At 42.7% G+C, this 21,777-nt stretch overlaps 1 protein-coding gene across 7 annotated transcripts in view; it reads left to right on the top strand.

The window, feature by feature from the left end:
* The first annotated feature begins 3,656 nt into the window (after nt 1–3,656).
* The window catches only part of SEPTIN6 (septin 6), a 56,256-nt gene continuing 38,135 nt past the window's right edge, over nt 3,657–21,777 (top strand). For 2 of the 7 annotated variants that reach the window (XM_042478544.1, XM_042478542.1), the window contains exons 1-2: nt 11,298–11,522; nt 19,559–19,673. In XM_042478544.1, the coding sequence (XP_042334478.1) occupies nt 11,487–11,522; nt 19,559–19,673 (151 nt within the window). In that variant the 5' untranslated portion in view covers nt 11,298–11,486. Of the gene's footprint in view, nt 3,676–9,812; nt 10,018–11,296; nt 11,523–17,564; nt 17,663–19,558; nt 19,674–21,777 lie in introns of those variants that run through there. The other 5 variants (XM_042478548.1, XM_042478541.1, XM_042478540.1 and 2 more) reach the window with 5 other exon arrangements.

The raw sequence follows: 21,777 nt of genomic DNA, 5'->3' as shown, positions 1-21,777 counted from the left end.
GCACCTGAAAAACCAGTTAAGTTGCTCTACACACTTCTGGTTGCCAATAGATCGCAAGGGTGGAAAAGGAGTGCCAGGCATGCATGTTAAGAATGTGAAGTCCCCTTTTAACAATGTCATCAGCTTTCAGTCTAGTATCCGTAAAAGGGACACCATAAGAGCACACTTCCTTGCAGGCTGTTGTAAGAATTGCTGAAAGCATGTATGTGAATTGTCATATGTTTTGTGTGCCTTCAAGTTATTTCTGACCTATGGTGACCCCAAGGTGACCTTATCATAACCAAAATGTGGGGTTTTCTTGGGAAGATTTGTTCAGAAGAGGTTTGCCATTGCCTTTCCCTGAGGCTGAGAGCATGTGGCTTGCTCAAGGTCACCCTGAAGGTTTCATGGCAGAGCTGGAAATCAAACTCTGGTCTCCGGAATGGCAGTCCAACACTAAGCCACACTGGCTCTTGAATTGTCATGTAGTGATATGTATATACATATGCACAGAGGCCAATTTAATGTGGATGTATATAGGCTTTGCTGTTGTTGTGTGCCTTCAAATTGTTTCCAATGTATGGTGACCCTAAGGTAAACCTATCACAGGGTTTTCTTGGCAAGAGTTGTTCAGAGGCTGAGAGAGTGTGAATTGCCCAAGGTCACCCAGTGGATTTACTCAACTGAGTTGAGATTCAGACCCTGGTCTCCAAAGTCATAGCCCAGTGCTCAAACCACTACACCATGCTGGCATGTAGTATAGGCTACCCTGAATATAGGCTACTCAGAAGTAAATTCCCCTGAGATCTGTGTGTATTACTCCCAGCCAGGTTGTCATAGGGCTGAAGCCTAAAAGACCAAATGGCAAATGTTGTAACAACATATTGGGAAAGTTACTTTAATGGACTGTAACTCCCAGAATGTCCTAGCAAAGCTGACTGATGGATTCTAGAAGATGTAGCAGGTATTAAATTTCACATATGCTTGGTGGGAACACAGAGAAAGACTCTGAGGGTGTAAAAAGAATTTCTCCCCCAAAGTCCCAGAGGTTTAGCAACGCATTGGTGACAAACTACTAGCGGAAGGGAATTGTCACACAATGCTCACGTGTACCATAAGCGTATTAGGTTGCTATGAATGTAAGCTACTGTTATCTCAGCCTCTCCCATTATTTCTCTATCAACAGAATAGGGCTAATCATGTTGACCTACTTTAAATGTTATTTTGTCAGCATCGCTGAGCCAAAATATGCCAAAAATATGCCAAATGTTTAGAACATCCTAAAGACCTAAATGTCAAGCGCAATCCTTATTTTGTGAAATGGTGGTGTGGCATTGTAGGAGTGACTGTAATGAAGTTCTCTCTTCTACTAGTTTCCTGGGCTGTGGTTGTAGTGCAGTGTTTCCTTGAGATTACAAGGAGCAAAGCCATTTCCTTAGAAAAGTATAATTCATTAACCATTCATCTCACAGCTCTTGGTCCTTGCAAGATAACCAACAAGGGTAAGGAAAGAGTTCAAAAGAGAAGAAAAAGAAAGAAAGAAGGAGCAGTTACTTCCAGACCTTCTTGCAGCCTCCCCCCACAAGAAAGCATGAAATGCACAGTGTGTGTGGTTGCCACTTTTCCAGCTACACTGCTCTCTGGTGGCTGAATTCAAAGATACATCCATGTTAGTCTGTAGAATCAGTATGAGTGTTCATAGACTTAAGTCTACTTCCTCAGATGCATTTGGAGGAAGCATCTGAGGAACCAAATGCATCTGAGGAAGTAGACCTAAGTCTATGAAAGTTCATGCTGTCAACTTCTTTCTTTCAGTTAGTCTCAAAGGTGCTACAAGATCTATCTGCATGCACAAATGTACCACTAAAACACTCCTAAGAGATGGCCATCGAACCTCTATTTAAAGATCCAAATGTGCCACACTCTTCAGCCCCAATCTGGCCTTTCTGGGATACAAAAAGGAGCCAAAAATTGCTCTTTTTTTGCACCGTAGCCACCAGCACTGTGGCTTTATGGTGCTCCTTTGGCGCTGCTTCATTTAAACGCAGTGCCAGAGGAGTATTGTGACACTACACACCATGTGGTGCAGCTTGTGGCATCATGCCACTATGGGGATGGAGTTGTCACATGCTTCATGTTGATGGCATGCCCTGACTCTGCACCCAGGCTGGCCTTAATGGCTGGTTTGCACAGGCTCTGACTCACAGATTAGGGTTCCCAGATGTCTCTTATTATAAAGTATGTTTCTTATTTGAAGACTAGATAGCTTGCCCTTTATTTTAAGGCAGCGATTCCCAAACTTTAGTCCTTGAGGTGTTTTGGAGTTCAGATCCCAGAAGCCCCAGCCAATGTGTCCAACAGTCTGGAATTCTGGGATCTGAAGTCCAAAACACCTGGAAGACAGTTTGGGAACCACCGTTTTAAGGGATGTCCCTTACTTGAGGATTGGATCACTTTTCTTTTTATATAGATTAAACAAAATATCCCCAAAATCTTGTATTTTGGGGCATGGCACTTGCTAAAGACAGGAATGTGTGCATCATGTAATTTATGAATGTGGACAATATATTAATTTTGCAGAGGAATGTGTGGTGAGGTTACATGAAAGCAATACTTTCATTTGGTATTTATATAAAACACCTAAAGGTAGACTAGCTACTTCTTGGTTATCCACCAGGCATGCCATTAATTTCTGCTATCTCTTATTATTACACTTGCTATGTTTTGTTATAGAGAGCCAGCATTGTGTAGTGGTTTGAGTGTTGGACTATGACTCTGGAGACCAAGGTTTGAAGTCCCACTCATCCATTGAAACCCATTGGGTGACCTTGGACAAGTCACACTCTCTCTGGCCTAGAAAACCCTGTGACAGGTTGACCTGAGGGTCACCATAAGCCAGAAATGACTTGAAGGCACAGGACAACAATGACGACCCCTTATTGCTATTTTGAAAATGTGGAGACACCACATCAGACCCCCATATGAGGAAAAGGAGAAGAGGCCTTTGCAAAAGAAAGACAGTGCAGAATTCCCTTCCTTTATATCCCAATGTGCAGGTGCAGAATTCCCTTCCCATATCACAGCGCACAGGTAAGAGATTTTGTTAAGAAAGTTTTCAGAAAGACTGGTGATTTTTGAATGGATCTCTATTTTCTACAGTTTGTATGTAAGTTCACTGAAATGCCATCCCTTTAGTCAGTGTTTCATTAGCTTCCTATCATATGTTCATGGTTCATTTCTTAAATTGTAAGTGCCCATTTGTCTCACTGGCTTGGGGAATGGAGCATTTAGATGCAAAGGTATGCCTTATGGCCTGCACACAGGTGCCTGATCAATGGCTACTAGACCCAGAACTTAGAAACTTATTTATTTGAAAGTGGTTTGCTTCTTTTTCTTATAATAGTGTTTGTAAAAATCATGTCATTGCATTACATGTTCAGCCGCTTATTACTTTTAATTCCTTGAGAATTAAAAACAAACAAAAACGTTAGGCCTGATAGGAGAATGACATTAACTTGAGAAATTGCTATCAAAGTGCCTCTGAAAATATGTTGCAAATGCCCTTAACAGGCAACTATGAAAAATAAATGAGAAAGTTACTTGTTGCGCCAATTAAGTACTTTTGTTTCCACTAGGTACATTCTGGAAATACAGCTTTGTTCTGCATCCATTACTGAAAATAGTAAATTGTTGCAGGTAACTACATTCCTTGTAACTCAATGCTCTCGTACACTGATAAACCCTTTGATGTTGCTATGTGCCTATAAGTGGTTTAGGACTTATGGCGAATCTATGACTGGGCTAATCTGCACTGCAGAAACAATGCAGTTTGACACCGCTTTAACTAGCTCAATGCTATGTGTTAAGCATCCCTGGATAACATATGGCATTCTGTGATTTGTAGTTCAACCTCAGAGAGTTCTGCTGCCACAACAAACTACACATCCCAGGAGTCCACAGCATTGCACCATGACAGTTAAAGTGGTGTCAGCCTGCATTATTTCTACAATGCTGATGCAGCCTTAGTTGCCCAGGGAGTTTATCAGACAAGGGAAATTGGAAGTATAATCCAATGGCAATCTGAACGCAATCATGGGGTTTAACGTTATTGTGTGATAGACTACCACACGCAATTTCAGGCAAGGGGAAGTCAGTCCGAACACAATCATGGGGTCTCACGTTATAGCGTGATAGACTTCCACACACAATTTTGGGCAATGGCAAGCTATTTTCGGGCAATGGGAAGTCAGTTCGAATGCAATTCGAATTCACGTAAATTCACTGAACTAGCGAATTCATGTGACTGCATTCTGGCCCCACTTTCTTTTCATTCGAAATTAAGAGAAATTCCTCCTGTGTGATAAACTCCTACGTGCCTCTTTTACATCAGAGAAGCAGAGGAGCCCCTGCTGGGTGAAAGCTGAGGACATAAAGCTGAGGCCGCAACCTTTGCATTGATGTCCCTAAATAGTATATACTATTTCATATCAGTTCTAGAATCATAGAGTTGGAAGAGACCTCAAGGGTCATCCAGTCCAACCCCATTCTGCCATGCAGGAAATCTCAATCAAAGCATCCCCATTGGCAGATGGCCATCCAGCCTCTGTTTAAAGACCTATAAGGAAGGAGACTCCACTGCACTCCGAGGAAGGAGTGTGTTCCACTGTCGGACAGCCTTTACTGTCAGGAAGTTCCTCCTAATGTTGAGGTTGAATCTCTTTTACTGTAGCTTGCATCCATTGCTCTAGATCAGTGATGGAGTGCCCAAACTGCAACCCAAAACCCACTTATTAATTGCAAAGTGCCATGTCCCTCTGGCTTTCTAGTAACAAACTTTGGCAAACTCTATGCTGGGGCGACGGCACATGTGCCCACAGAGAGGGCTCTGAGTGCCACCTCTGGCACACGTGCCATAGGTTCGCCATCACTGCTCTAGATGCTGACGGATGTGAAAGTAAGGGCTTCCCAGGAGCACTCTGGCCAAAGTGAAAATGGCATGTAGCCCCACAATCCCTTGGTTTTCCCAACATTATTCTTCATACCAAAAATGCCCTCAAATGTCCCACATCAAAATCTGTGTATTTGGCCTATTTTATTCCCTTGACTCCCATTTCCCACTCCAAATGGGAAACCAGTTGAAATTCAGCCAAAATTAAAGTAAACCCATCTGAAAACTGTTCCTGATTACTTTCTAGTTACTGGGACTTGATTCCAGGAACCCCTGTGGATATCAAAATTTGTGGATACTCAATTCCCATTAAATACAATGACATGGTAAAATGGTGTCCCTTATATAAAATGGCAAAATCAATTTATGCTTTTTGTAATATATGTATGTATGAATGTATGTATGTACCATATGTATAATATTTTCAAGCAGTGGATGCTTGAATCTGTGGCTATGGAGAGCTGACTGTACATTTAGGGGTATTTTGTGATATATCCACAAGGGGCAGTGTGTGATTACCTTATTTCTAAAGGTGAATTTCAACCATAGGATTGTACCAGACAGACAAAATCCCTTGGTATTGTTAGATATATTTTATAGTGGGGAGAGATATTGGTCCACTTTCCTGGCATGTTGTCTTCTGAAGAGAAATGCAGAGGGGCTGTGAAATTGATTGTTGGTTGGGATGAATGGTCATGTATTACAATGCCTGTGTGTATATAACTTGAAGAGAGACTGTGGTCGTCACCTCCCACATTACTTTAAGGCTCTGACCATGCAGACGTAATTGCTTTTACATCAAGGCAGCCTTCCCTCTTTCTCTCCTCCAATCTCATTGATAACATCTTCCTTGATGAAGAGATTAGTCATTTTATTCGTACACTGCCTTTTCCATAGTTTGTTTTTTGTGTTCACAGACAACAAATGCAACAGTCATACTTTACAATTATAATGCATTAATATCATAGCACTAACTCAATTGCAATCTCACTTCTGCTATGAACTTTGTTCTCCACCGGCAGTTTAGGGAATACAGTGTGCCCTCCACATTTGCTGGGGTTAGGGGCACAGGATCCCCGTGAAAGTGGGGAAATTGCAAATAAAATACCACTATTTTTTAAAGCTGAGAAAACACCTCTCTAGTAATCTCTAGGTCATCCTCCAGTGCAACTCCATGGTCAACATCTGCCAGAAGGTGACCACAGAATCATGCTGGGAGACCTACAGATTCTTAGAGAAGTGTTTTCTCTAATAATCTCTAGGTCCTTCAGTGCAAGTCTATGGTTAATGTTTGGCAAAATTGTGCAGGAAGGTCTCGAGATTCCTAGAGAACATATTAATCAAATCTGCAAAAGTCAAAGCTGTAAATGTAGAGGGATGATGCTGTCTTTTGTATAGCAACGGTGGCTGTTGGGCTGCAAATCACATCACCTTCCATAATTGGCTAATATGTATAACTACATACAGTGCTTTGCACCCTTAGTGTGCTGCATAGATGTCAAATATTAATACATATAAAAAGAAACACAAATAGTAAACAGTGGGGCCACATGGCAATGCCACAAAGAAGATACAGTCTCGTCAGCTCCTTCCAACCCTAAGATAAACTGTTATAAAAGGTTACTGTACTTTGCTGAGGTTTTTCACAGAGTTGTTACAGACTGTACTTCTTGCATGTCGGGCCATTGACTTCACCCTGTTCCAGCTCTCCCCCCTCCCCGCTTTATATTTGGGTTAGTCCGGAAATGCATAGACCAGGGAATATATGCAGTCCTCCCCTAAATGTCAGGGATGATGGGAGTTGTAGCTCTTCACCTCTGGCTTGAACTCACCACCTGGTTGTGCACCGCGCTGACCAGTTTTGGCCAGTGGTTATAGCTTAGCAGAGTTACAGAGAACAGGCTGAAGACCCCGACAAACTCTCCAAGCCTTCTCACTCTTGCTTCCACAGAAGTCTTCACCCTTCTTCAGGATCCAGCTGGTTCTTGTAGCTTCACTCAAGACACCAGACAACTCAGTAGTCTTAAATAAAAGATCTACTTTATTCTACTTATATACAGCTCCAAAACTATCCAATACAGCAATACTCTACTCCTCACTACCCACTCTACAACCCACAAAATACATTGGGATGCATAGTCATTATTATAGTCAATACATGGTACCACCCACTGTTGTCTGTTTCCACCCAGTAGGCGTGTACATCATTCTCATTGGTTCTCTTGATTCATCCTACAATTAATGATTTCATCATCTCAGCCTTGACCACTTAACAATTGTCAGGTGTGTCCTATTATCCACTTTACATTTCTTGTCCTTGGCATTCAGGATTTGTTAATTGTATTACCATTTACACCTGTGTGGTTCTCAATTGGCTTCTGCTGAGTCACCCTGACTCTCACATACATGTTTTATTTCATCTACTGTATATCCCATGTTGCTTTTTCCTTGACACTAAATTCAATGCCCCATCCCATTTAAGTAATCAGAACCCCTTGCACCTTCCGTCTGCATCTTTATATCTTATATGTTACAGTTTCCTCTCTCTCCTCTTCCAGTCTGGTTCCTACTCCAGAACCAGCCCAAGATAGTCTGCTATCCAAAGCAAAGGCTAAAATGGTACCCTTCTTCTTCTCTTACTGCTAATGGGACAGCATCCACCACAACTGAGAACAGCAAGATTGCTTAGAGTATTCAGGGCAGGATCCATAAAACCCCATCCAGTCTCCAAGCATCTCATTACTAGGCTGACCATAAGTACCATTTTAAATAGGACAGTACCATTCCCCCCCATATTTCCAGACCGTCCCATCTTTTCAATATTAATGTCAATTTTGTCCCGTTTTCAAGAAAAATGTTGTGCCCTCTTATCTGGTGAAAATGGTTTGAAGATCCCTGTTTGAGGCTGTGATTGTCAAAAAGCAAAACAAAACCAACCATGACAAAAAACGGTGTCATGGAGTGTGAGATGTTTTATGATCAGAGGTTGAAAGACTGCAATTGACTGTGTAAGATCACTTCATTGGAGAAAAATTCATGGGACGATGGAGGAACTCATTACTTCCTTCTGCACAGTGTCCTCTCCCATTGGAGGCAGCTGTTAGCACACCCCGCATACCCCACACTGTATTTTGGGGTCTTCATATTTCATATCTCCTCTCTGGAGACAGAATGTTCTTGAGAAGTTGAAGACCTTTCAGGATCAGGTTCCCAGGAGAAAAGGAGCATAACCCAAGGCATGTGCACATCCAGGTGATAAGACAATAAAATCTAAATGGATGTATACCAATAGCACCTTCTTTCCCCCAAGTCATCTGCATTTCGTCTTGCACCTTGAGACAAAGGATCTCCTTGCACCCAAAGCAGTAAGCCAGCTTCTCTACCTACCCCGTTTTGTTCTCAGCCAAATTTCCATCTCCATCCATCCTGGGGATATCCTGATCCAAACGCTGTTGTCACACTAAAATTAATGCCGTCAAGCAGTCTGGAATCGCATTGGCAGTTCCTGGGAAAGGATATCCAGCCTTTCTTACCTGAAAAGATAGCTCACTGCATGGGGCTAGATTTTAGGTACAAGTATGGCTCTCAGAATCTCTAGGTCCTCCAGTGCAACTCTGTGGTGAACATCTGCCAGACATTGACCATAGAATTGTGCTGGAGGAGTTATCAATGCCTAGTGTTTTGTTCTCTCTGGGAATCTCTAGGTCCTTGAGCACGGCTTTTGGTTCAGGTTGACCAGAGGAGTTGTGTTGGAGGACCTAGATATGCCTAGAGAGGAACACACTAATAAAATCTGTGAATAATCAAAACTGCAAAAGTCAAAGCTGCAAACGTGGTGGGACAAGTGTGCTTCTCTTTCTTCATTGTCTGGGTGCCCCAAGCAAAGACAGAATCATAGAATCGTAGAGTTAGAAGAGACCACAAGGGCCATCCAGTCCAATCCCTGTCATGCAGGAACTCTCAATCAAAGCATCCCTGACAGATGGCCATCTAGCCTCTGCTTAAAGATCTCCAAGGAAGGAGACTCCACTCCACTCCACTGTTGGACAGCCCTTACTGTCAGGAAGTTCCTCCTAATGTTAAGGTGGAATCTCTTTTCCTCTAGTTTGAATGCATTGCTCTTAGTCCTATTCTCTGGAGCAGCAGAAAACAAGCTTGCTCCCTCCTCAGTGTGACATCCCTTCAAATACTTAAACAGGGCTCTCATATCACCTCTTAACCTTCTCTTCTCCAGACTAAACACCCCCAACTCTCTAAGCCTTTCCTCATAGGACATGGTTTCCAGACCTTTCACCATTTTGCTCCCCATTCTCTGGACACCCTCCATCTTCTCAACATCCCTTTTGGAACCGTGGTGCCCAAAACTGGACACAGTATCCCAGGTGCGACTTGATCATAGCAGAATAAGAGTGGCACAATAATAATAACAGTAATAATAATAATAACAATAATGAATTTTATTTCTATACCGCCTCTCCCGTAGGACTGAGGCGGCTTACAGCATCAAATAAAAAGGCACAATATAAAATGCAGCATGCTGTTCAAACACTTCCCATTAATCCCCTTCCCTTGCTTTAGCCTGGAGCCTTGCCAGGGGAGAGAAGGGCTTTATTTGGGCAGTGTGCCCCCCCCCCGTCTCTTGCTCTCTTCCCCTCAGCCTTGCCTTTCGGCCTGTACCATTCTAGGCCTTTCGGGGGGGGGGGTCTGGGGAAGCCCTGCAGACCCTGGCTTTTAAGAGGCAGAAGAGGAAGGGGAAGACTAAAGCACAGGCCTGGCAGGGAAGAAGAGAAGCTGAAAGAAAGAAGGAAAGAAAGAGAAGGGAGAGAGGAAGGAAGAAAGAAAGAAAGAGAAGGAAGGAAGGGAGGAAGGGAGGGAGGGACTTTCTCTCTCTCTCTCTCTGGGGAGGAGGAGGAGGACTGTGAGGAGCCTCCCCTACGCCCAGTTTCCATCCCTTTCCCCCCATTCAGGTGCAGCAGTGGTGGGCTCCACTTCCCCCTCAGTGGCTCTCTCTGGGGCTGAGAGGGGACTTGGAAGAGGAAGGGGAAGAGGAAGAGGAGGCCATGGCGGCCACAGAGATAGCGCGCCAAGTGGTGAGTCTATGGGGAGGGGGCTGCTGCTGCTGCTGCTGCTACAGGGGCTGCTTGGCCTTCAGAGCCCCGAGTCAGGCAGCCAGGCCTTTCTGTGCCTTGGAAGGAAGGACCAGCCCTGGGTCTGCTGCTGCTGCTGCTGCTGCAGCCAAAGGGCGAGGCAGGGCTTTCTCTTCCTCTTTCAGAGGATGAATGGCGGGAGGGAGGGAGACCAAGGGGTCCCCTCCCGAGAGCAAGAAGGGAGAGGGGGCAGCCCTGGCCTGGGAGGAGAGGGGACCCTCGGCCAGAGCCCCATCTCTGCTGGCCCCCTGGGTCCCTCTCCTTTCCGGCCATGCCTGCCCTCTTTCCTTGCTCAGACCCGTCCTCCTTTTCCAGGACATGCCCCTCCAACCCCCCCCCCCCACTCTCCCCTGTTCCCCCAAATGCCCCTTGGATTTAAGAAGGATCGGATTTGTATCACGGTTTGGAGCTTTGACTTTCTTTGGCCATGTCCTCCATTTTGCAGTGCCTGGTCCTCCTTGGTGGTTAAGGCATCTGGTCACCCTGAGCAAGGAAGGATGGATGGATGGATGGATAGATGGAAGAACGGATGGATGGAGGACCAGGGTGACCAGACCCTTTGTCCTTTTCCAGGACATGTCTCCCCATCCCAGCCTTCTCTCCAGGAGGAATGTCCAAAACATCCTCCATTCTGAGCAGGACTAAGGAGCATGGCTTTACTGTATATTTATATCAGGGTTTGGAGCTTTTCTTTGGCCATGCCCTATGTTTTTTCTGGAAGGTCCTCCAATTTGCAGTGCCTGGTCCTCCTTGGTGGTTCAGACATCTGGTCACCCTGAGGAAGGAGGGATGGGTGGATGGAGGACCAGGGTGACCAGGCCCTTCCTCCTTTTCCAGGACATGTCTCTCCATTCCAGCCCTCTGTCCAGGAAGAATTTCCCAAAAGGTCCTCCAATTCGAGCATGCCCAGGAAGCATGGATTCATATTTCTAGGAGTATTTTGAGCTTTTCTTTGATCATGCTCTCCATTTTTCTTCAATGTCCTCCATTTTGTGTTGCCCTTTCCTCCTTTGTGGGTAGGACATCTGATCACCCGGAGGAAGGAGGGATGGATATAGGACCAGAGTAACCAGACACATCCTGCTTTTCCAGGACATGCCCCTTCATATCTCACAAAATGACATCCTAGGATTCCATAACATGGCGCCATGGCAATTAAAGTGGTGTCAAGTTGGATGATCTCTCCAGTGTGAATGCAGCCTTGGTTATCACCAGCCAGCTTTCCCTTCCAGCATCCATTCATCCATCCATCTACTCCCAGACACCTCACTCGGTGGTCAGGTGGTCTTTTTTGTTTTCTTAGTTGCTGATTTCAGTTGGTGACCATCAAAGCTGAGGAGAAAATGTATGGATTTTCAAATGATCCATAGCATCAGCATTAAGATCCAGAGAGTGAAAAAGGTTGGGAGGAGATGAGAGAGTCTGCTTGGGATGAGGATGCCTTGGAGGTGACTTTTTTCTTTTCCAGGAGGGGACAGTGCCTCCTTAGGCAGCCTGGTCTGGGGGGAAAGGAGAAGGGCGGCAGGGTGTGTGTGTGTGCTTTTTCCTTGGCTGTTATTTTATTTTACTGAATGGGAAGAGCAGGCTTGATTTGGCTTAACAAAGGAGCGATTGCAGTGTTTCTGAAGAACTGAAGGTGCCTTGTTTGGCCAGGGCTGATGCTCAGGAAGGATGTGGCATTGAAGGAAGGAAGGAGGCGCTTTGCAGGTGACAGTCTTAAAAAGAGAAAACACAAGGCCCAGCCTAAGCTTGGGGATGGGGTTTTGTTTTCTCTTTGCAGAGGTGTAGGGGAGAAAGAGGATGAGGACGAATTTTAGGATGGAGGGGTCCATCAAGCTCTCCAATTGAATTTTGCAGTCTGGAATAAATTGGGATTTTAGAATGCCTTTGTATTTTCCAGAGAGAATTAATATTGGCAGAATGTGGCCATAATGAGCACCCCAGCGAAGTGTTTTTGGGTTTGATTGTAAATCGAGGCATAGCTAGGCAACACAATGATCTCCATTGTGTTAAATGTGACAACGGTCTTTCTCCCTCCGAGTCTCACTCCCTGTTCCTTTTTTTACTGACTAAAATATGCTTTCATTTATTGCCTTCTTCCCCTTCAGTATGTCATCACAACACAGTGGCACCCTCAACATGACAGAAAAAACGGTTTTTCAGAATAGGAGGAATTGGGGGGGGGGGTCCAGAGCTCACCTGCGCTTTGTCAGGAGTGGATTTTCTGCTACAATGAATGAGAGTTACAGCTGTACTCCTAAAACAAGAGATTGTGCTTTTTCTTTGTGTTCCAAATGAGCTGAAAGCCTACATTGAATGTGATTGCAGGAACTCCTGGGCTGAACATTAAAGCAGGACACATAAAATATAGCATGTATGAATGGTTTAGATGGATGTGTGTGTGCTTTCAACTCGCCTGTTGACGTATGGCAGCTCCATGAATTTAATAGCGTTTTCTTAGGCAAGGAATAGTTAGAGGTGGTTTTGCAAGTTCCTTCCTCTGAAATATAGCCTACAGCACCAGGTATTCCTTGGTGGTCTCCCATCTAAGTGCAAACCAGGGCTGACCCTGCTTAGTGTCCAGATTGGATGGGACCTGGTGCGTTTACATACTGTAAGGCAGTGGTTCTCGAACTGCGGGGTGAGACATTGCAGGGTGTGTAAGAGAGAGTTCTCAAGGGGGAGGCAGAAGACTTGGATCCCTTCTCCTCTTCCTAAATGTTTTCTGTCCTGGAGAGGAAGGGAAAGGTGAGGAGGGCCTTGGAGGACAGCATGGAAGCTCACTGGATCATGGTCTCTGGCAGGGCCCTTTGCAAGCCACCATTTCATCTTCCTCACTCATCCCATCCCATCACTGTCCCTGTTCTCGAGAAAAGACACTTCTGCATGAATACATTAATGTGTATTAAGAAATATGAGAGCAAGCATGGTGTGGTGGTTTGAGTGTTGGAGTACAACTTTGGAGACCAGGGTTTGATTCCTCGCATGAGCATTCCCCCCCCCCCCCCCCGTGATCTTGGCCAAGTGACACCCTTTCAGCCTCAGAGGATGGCAATGGCAAATGCCCTATGAAGAAACTTGCCAAGAAAACCCTATGACCTTAGGGTCAAGGGTCACCAAAAGTAAAAAAAACAACAACACCACGATATGGAGGCACACAACAACAATTTATAAATACACATGACTATACAAACAAAAATATGTACACTAATCAAACAAAATATTTTTTATTAATATACTTCATTGAGGGGGGTGATATCCGCATGTAGATGAAAACAGGGTTACATGGGTCAAGGTTTGAGAACTACTGTAGGAAAGGATTTTACAGGTTATGATCCTTAGATAAGGAAATTAATCATCCTAATTGATGGGCTTTGATAGGAAACTGGTTGGCCACACTCTGGGAACATGATGGTGGAGTGGATAGACCTTCTGTTTGATCAGACATGACTCTTCTTAAGATAGCTACTTTATTTTTGTGGGCCTTTGTGTAGCTGACAAAACAGAAAGAGGGCCATAAGAAACTACATTGTACCAAATGGGTCTGTGGGTCCATTTAGCTAATTTGCAGCTACTCTTTGACAGGAATATTTGTCAACCCTGGCTGGAGTTGCTGGGGATTAAAACCTGAGACTCTGCATTATGCCCTTCTTCACCAGATTGGCAGTTGAGAACAGATGAACAGAGGGTCATAGTGAGTCAACTGTAACTCTGTCTCATGGGAAGCCATAGTACCAAGTTCATTTTTCCAAATTTTAGAAAAGTGTGAGATTTTTTTTGAGGGTAATACAACTTCCAAAATCCTTCCACCAGAAGATTTGTCAGTTCTAGGCCACAAAAGGTCATGCTTTCAAGCTGCTGAGTTCTTATTTTTTGACCCAAGTTGCATGTTGTTTTGAGTCATAGAGTTGTGCTATACAGTGTTACTAGGCTAGCAGTAATTATAAGATTCTTTTGCCCAACTGTACAGTGATTTACAAGTCCCTTATGTTACTGTCTCTGGACAGTCCTTATAACTACAGGTTGAGTATCTCTTATCCAAGAGTCTGAGATCGGAAATGCTCCCGAATCCAAAATTTCTGAGTGCCAAGATGATGCTTCAGTGTGGTAGCTGCAGCACTCTTGATCATTCGTTTGCAAGGCAGAAGCATTGTTTCATGCACAAAATTATTAAAAATAATTGTATACAATTTCCTTCAGGTTATGTGTATAAGGCGTATATGATACGTAAATGAATTACATATTTGGACCTGGGTGCCATTTCCAAGATATCTCATATATATATATATATATATATATATATATATATATATATATATGCATGCAAATATTCCAAAATCTGGAAAAAAATCCAAAATTCAAAGCACTTTTGGTCCCAAGCATTTTCGATAATGGATACTAAAACTGTACTAACCTCTGTGTGCTTTCTACACTTATGAACTCCAGCTTTTCTCCAGCCACAGAATGCTTGTGAATTTCTGTAGAATACTCCTTGTAATGCCAGGATAGTAACTGGCATCCTTTAATTGCTGTCCTCTGGATTGGCTTAATGGGAAAATGTTAACAGGGGGTGGGGGAATAGCCATCCACCTTGTCATTTCTGTGCCCTTTATGAAAGGCTTCAAAGCGAGTTAGCTCAGAGCTGTCAGAAACTGTGAATCCAGATGGCGTTGATGGTTCTTGGATGCCAAATGCAGGAGTTGTAGAAACTATATAATAGCTAGAGTGCCAGGGTATGCATTTCACTGCTAGAGTTGTAGAGATGATATGTCAAGTCTTCCTGCTCCTAAATTCAGTTTTACTTTCTCTGCTAAGACTGTAAGAAAACAGAATAAAATCTGAAGGTTTTTGCCTTTCATAGGGTGTATGCAACAGCAAAACAAAGATGTACATATTCCACTGAGAGCCAGTGTGGTGTAATGGTTTGAATGTTGAGTTATGACTCTAGAGATCAGGATTCAGTTCCCTGCTCAGCCATGGAAGCCCACTGAGTGTGCTTGGGCAAGTCACATTCTCTCAGCCTCAGAGGGAAGGCCAAAGCAAACCCCTCTGAACAAATGTTGCCAAGAAAACCTCATGATAGCTTCACTTTAAGGTTGCTGTAAATCAGAAATGTCTTGAGAGCAGACAAGAACAATGTATTCTACCAGCGAGAAGTGTCATTACACCAATAGCATTTCCCCTTTTGTATAAAGTCAGGAAATTTATTCCTTCCTTCTGGTGAAAGCGGGTTGCAATTTAAGCTGACAGAAGAACCAAGGAGCCTATCTCTCAAAGGAAGTGGGTTTCATGCTTCCTAAACAGAGCACCGCTAACTCATACTATGCCTCTTTTCTGGAATCTGAAACTTCCCGTGTTTTTGTACGAGTCCCCAGCTTTTGAAAGAAAAATAGTTAACCTTTTACTTTACTGCTTTTACCTTTGACTGCTTTGTGCTGGCTGTGTGCCGTAATAAATGCTGTTGATGTTGTTAACAGCAGCTCATCCCCACCAGAAAGCCATAGCTCTGAAAGCCTTTTCCCATTTGCTGGGAATCAGTCAGAGGGGTTCAGAATTGCTTTTGTTGGAGCCCTACTTAAGTGCTCCTAGGAAGGACCTGGCAGACCCTCGATCTGAGACAACCCATCTTTTCCTATGTTCTTCCTTAGTCTTAGAATCAGAGCCAGATGAGAGAACAAACCTAGCTGACAAATAGTTCTTGCAAAATTATTTTTATTCAGCAAAGACATTTAAGTGCATACTACACTAGCAAATGTGAAACACTAATATAATATTGTTTAGTGAGCTATAGTTTAAAACTAGTTGTTAGTTCCAGTAAGAGTCACTGAATCATTGGAGTGTATGGAAGTGTTGGTTTACCAGCTTCCTGTTGATTTAATAGCTCTGCTATAGTTAGGACTAACAATTGGATTTAGGACTAAATAATGTTCTATTTGTTCATCATTAACTTCTTAATGTTCCTAATGTATTGATGCAGCAACTGCAGCTTGCCACCGGTAATGAGTATAATATGAACTATTATTTCCTAAATTAATAAAAAGGAACATTATCTTTAAAAATTGCATGAAGTGTATCCTCCTAGATAATGCAAAGTGCTCTGTTCAATTGTAAATTGTCATATTTTAGGGATTGGGTTTCTATCATTGCTCAGAAAAATGTGAAAAAAGTATCAGGAGAAACTCGATTTAAAACAGAATTTTATATCAGTACGGTATATTGAGCTTTTCTCTTGGTGATGTAAATTGTCTTGATTTAAGTCAATCCATACTGTATGGTGACCATGCAAGTTGAAAAATCCACTTCCTCCATTTAATGGTGGTAAATGCAAAAGAATACTGTGCTAATTCGGGAACTGTGTTACCACATCTTTTCCCTGATATCTCTGTGGTTCCCTACCTGCTTGGCATTGGTGACTTACAGTTTGTGGTTGTTTCTAAGGGCCAAACTCAACCCTTCATGCAATTACAAGTTGTATGAATGGCTTTTTAAAAAGTGAATTAGAGGCATAGAGGTACCATTAGATTAGGCCCATGTTTCATCTGGACTTGTCTTGCTGTGGTTGTGGTTTACTTTCTGAAAACTATGCACATTACTTTGAGTTGTGTGAATGGTGTCCCTATCAAATATCTATGTTGAATATGATATGAATGTCTGTGTTGACCCTGATAAGGCATTTGAAAGAAAGGGACTCACACCGGAGGTGCATGTTGGGTTTAATAAACATACTTCTGTATACCTGTTAATTCCTCCCTGCAGCATTTGATGCTTTCTTGCCTTTCCATTATCGTTTTCCTTCCCTCGTTGGCCATGGTGGCTGTGAGATTATGGGAACTGTAGTCTAAATAAATAAATTTCCCCACCTTGAGCATGAGCATGATTTTCCAAAGGATCTGACTGTTCACTGTATCATGATTTCAAAACGGCTGCCTTGTAAGACATAAAGTAAGGGTCACAAGGGCTGGCGCTGAACTCTCTAAATCTGCTTCCCATGCTATCTGATGTTGGGAGGAAGCTATTTTTCCCCACTGTGCCACGAACAAGCATTAAACGTGTGCCTCATTGGGTACAATTATTTATTTCTTTTCTGGAAACTTGGCAGGAACCGACAGCTATTTGCTCAGGGATTGACATCAGTCCAGAGACCACTACTTTCAGTAGCACTGCCCTAAATCACAAGTGGCACATTTCTTCTGTTTTGCGGGAGTGACTTTGCTGCATCTTTATACAAGGGGGCAAGGGCAAACACTTGATTGTTGTTGGTGCTGCAAAGATTGAAAACGCAGCACAGTATTAACTTCCTCAGTGGGAACGTCTATAATTGGCCTGCTGTAATTGGATGTATTTTCCAGTAAGTGCACCTTGCAATGCACCCCCTAGTAAGGAAAGGAAGCGGCATGGGCTCATTTTGCTTATTATTTTCAGTCACTTAAGATGCTAAGCATCTCCCCCCCCCAAGAGGGTTCATAACAACATTATTCCTCAAGAAAAGGATAGGAGGGATTCAAAAACAAGAATGCTCACCCTTCAAAGAGTGTCTCCACCTCCACAGTTTTGTAGATACTTCTCCACCAGTCCTAAGATGCAGTAGGTTAGTGGTATTTCTTTCCACAGATATATGGTGCCACAACACCTCTGAAGTCACTGGTGATTTTGAAAACAGGCAATTCATTTCAGAGCAGATGAAACTTCTACAATAAAAATAAATTAGCACAGCCTCTTTATGTCTTTGGGCAGATTTTTGGAAACTGTGTTGTACCTGCCTTGTGTTTTATGACTGCAAGGAGACCAACAAGAGAATTGTTGCCCATTTAACAGTGTAAGCATTTCTGAAATGCTGCTTTGACCTGTTACTTTTAAATGTAATTGATCTGACTCCCTTTGTGTTGTTTTTATATGATTTTCCTTACTCGGCAAACATTGTTTTCTCTCTCAATTGCCTGATTCAGTTTATGTTTGTCAGTAACGAAAGCTACGTGGCCCTCATCCATTCTTTAGATGTTTGTTTTATGTACCGCAGGCTGGAGTTTTGCAGCTTGTAAGGCCTTGGAAGGAAGATGGGTTTCTTGGGTGTGTAAAATTACATTCCTATGCCAGATAAATGGCTGCATGGCACAGGCATTTGGCATTTGTAAAGATACCATACTTGATGAAGACGCTGACAAGAGAGAAGTAAGTGAAACAGATACAGCATGGCAGATGAGAGAACAAACCAATTTGGTTTATAGTTCTTACAAAGTTATTTTCATTTAGCAAAAAACATTTAAAAAGTGTCCTTCATCCATAGATACCAGGGTGTTGCACAAATATATCCTAGTCAATAAATCGATGAAGATAATGAACTGTGCTATCAAGACAGTGGGACACAGCAAAGAATAGACCAAGTTAGCTAATTTTAAAATGCCTTGGCAAACCAAATGGGTTTTAGCTGGCGCTAGGATAGTTGCAGTGTTGTTACCGGTCATGGCCTTTTCAGGGAGGTTATTTTATAGTTGGGTGCCACAGCTGGGAAGTCCCTTTCTCCCTTGTTGATACATAAGGTACAGTACTTGTAGTGGAAAGGAGTCTCCAGTAATGATTTTAAATTGTGGACCGACTGACATATGAAGAGATTCTATTCCTAGTTTTTTGTGGGGTTTTTGGGCTATGTGGCCATGTTCTAGAAAAGTTTATTCCTGACATTTCGCCAGCATCTGTGATTGGCATCTGGTGCAATTAGTAACATTTTCTAGTTACAGTACTTTTAAAAGTGACTTTTTATGGCGTTTAAGATTTATACCATTATTTTATAAAATCTAAGGAACCTTGTCCTGCAAAAATTATCAGAAAATAATGAGGAATGCAGTTATAAGTAGTTGCAATTAATTAATTTTCTATAAGCAACAGGAACAAATAACTTTTAAAAGTGATTTGCTGTGCTCTGGTAGATGGCTTCTTGATCTGATTTAGCTGACCTGTTCTAACCTGCCCAAGTTTACCCAATGGCTTTCCAAGACTGAGGTGCAAGTGGAGAGCAATTGCTTTATGGACTGATAGGACAGCCAAACAGGTAGCACTTCCAAATATTGCTCCATCTTAATTGGTTTTTAAATTGTGTCATGACACAACCATTTCTGCTAACGGAACTTAAAAACTTTTTCAGCTCCACATTTTCCCCATCATCAGGACAAAGGCCCTTGGATGTGTCTCTTTTTAAAAAGACACCTTTGTCTTAAAAATGCTACTGCTACATAAACAGACTTTTGAGAGTGCAGAAGAGCCCTGTTGGACATGAATGTCACACAATTGAATTCGTTTGGTATTAGAAAAGTTGTCTGTGAAGGAAAGAGATGTAGGAATGTATCCCAAGACCTATTTGGTAGTTTCAAACAGCAAAATAAATCAATGACGTGTTTGCTTTAGAAAGAGTTCTCAGAGAGCTCCCTGGATATAATTTTGTCTTCTTCAGATGTAATTTTAACATGCATTTATTTTTAAACCATTTTAGGGGGAAGGATGTCGTACTGTTCCTCTTTCTGGCCACGTTGGATTTGACAGCCTGCCTGACCAGCTGGTTAATAAATCAGTTAGCCATGGTTTCTGTTTCAACATCCTGTGTGTGGGTGAGTTCTGTCTTTCTTTTTCCTTTTTTCCTTTCCATTTTGGGAAAATTTTGTTAGAGAAACGGGGGCTCTCTAACAAAGTACTCCTTTGAGTTATCTTGGAGACATATTCTGTGCTCTTATTTGATCCAATTTTGCAGTAGATAAATAAGATTTGCAGCCTCTTTGGGTGGTCCAGAGATGATGAGCTGGAACGGGATGCGATGCGATGAGCTATGTACTGTAACGCTAAGTCAAATGAACAGTAGAAACAAAAAGGTTGAGACTGGCTGCCTCTGGGATTCTCTGGCTTGGGCTGAGATGTCCATGCCAAGTTTTTTGATGGAAAATAAGTGAGATAGTTTGCATTAAACCTGCATTGGCTGGACAGAGGATATACCCAGGCTCTGCATTTCAGTGAATTGGATATATTCATTTAAGACCTACTTGTGTTAGATGAAAGAATCTGTATATTCTGCTTAATCTCAATTTGTCATTTTTTGAGTTTGAAGTTCAGTTTGCTCATGTGGCCAATTTGTCTACTCCATTCTTCTAATATGTCCATTTTTATATTTGCTGGTACATACCAAAGACAGATTTAACTCCTCCTTTTCTGTTTCTGAAATGTATTTATGTGTTATATGCCATCTAGACATTTCCGACTTATGGTGACCTTAAGCCAAACCTATCATGTTTTTTTTTGGGCAAGATTTGTTCAGAGGTTTGCTATTGCCTTCCCCTTAGGCTGAGCGCATGTGACTTGCCCAAGATCACCAGTGGGTTTCATGGTTGAGCTGAGACTCATACCTTGGTCTCCAGAATCATAGTCCATCACTCAAAACACTATGCCTCTTTTCCTGAAAGGAAACTCAAAGCAATGAACCAAGCAAAATTGGCAATACTGAATGCAGTAACTTCCAATTTTTCCTGGTACAAAGTAACAGGCAATGGCAGATATACTGGAAGGAAAACTGTAGTTTAGGAAGAGAAAAATGTACAAAAATGCCTTGGCTTAGTTGCTTTCCCTCCCCTTTTCTCCTAATCTGCATTGCAGAAACAAACAAACAAGCTTCATTTATATACTGCTTCATAACGCCTAAGCAGTGTCTAAGGGGTTTACAACTATAAGCTAATTTGCCCCCAACAGTCTGGGTACTCATTTTAGCGACCTCAGAAGGATGCAAGCCTGAGTCGAGCTTGAGCCCTTTTGCTGGTCTTGAACTCGCAACCTTATGGTTTTGAGTGGGTGGCTGCAGTACAGGCCACCCACTGCACCACCAGGGCTCAAACAATGCAGTTTGACACCACTTTAACTGCCATTGCTCAATAAAATGGAATCATAGGATTTGTAGTTTGTTGTGGCATCAGAGGAGGTTAAATATCTCACAAAACTACAAATCCTAAAATTCCATAGCATTGAGCCATGGCAGTTAAAACAGTGTCAGTATGCATTAATTCTAAGGTGCAAGTTAGACCTATGTATAGATCTACTGTTGGTGCATCTGTTAAAAGCATTGCCTTCTTTTAAGGTTGTTGCTTTTTAAAACAGTCCTTTGGTCAGAGAAATTGCAGACTGAGCTTTCCCATACAGCTGAGTGAGGTAGTACAGCCCTGAAATAAGTAAATAAATGCATGGCTGCATGCAAACTTTCCTTTCACAGGAAATGGGTTGCGTGCTACTTCTGCATCAAGTCTACCTTCTGAACCACACAGAGCACATTGTAGTTCCTTGAGGTTACAGAGGCCCAGGTGGTGCTTGCAAGCATGTAACCCTTTGATCTGTCAGAGGCTGCTGTCTCCACATCAAATGGAACTAGTGCAAATAACGTCTCCCTGTTCTTGTTCCTGCCAAAGCTTCTAATTGCAGCAACTGGACACCAAGAGCATATATACGGTAGATTGCAAATTCAGTTAAGTAAGGGCCACAAACCATTGCCCCAAAGGTGTTAACTTTGTCTCTGCTTGTTGGACAACTGTTTGATTCAGTGCTCGTTAAACTGAGAACAGAGAATGTAAGAACACATTGGTGACTGATTCAGATCTTCCAACCTATATACCACCAATCCCAAACACAATAACTCCTATCCACTCTGGCTAGCAAGTTGATTGGAACTGAAATACTGTT

The sequence above is a fragment of the Sceloporus undulatus genome, chromosome 7 (genome assembly GCF_019175285.1).
Source record: "Sceloporus undulatus isolate JIND9_A2432 ecotype Alabama chromosome 7, SceUnd_v1.1, whole genome shotgun sequence".
Taxonomy (NCBI): domain Eukaryota; kingdom Metazoa; phylum Chordata; class Lepidosauria; order Squamata; family Phrynosomatidae; genus Sceloporus; species Sceloporus undulatus.
The sequence above is the reverse complement of the archived record's forward strand: the minus strand, read 5'-3'. Positions and strand labels throughout refer to the sequence as shown.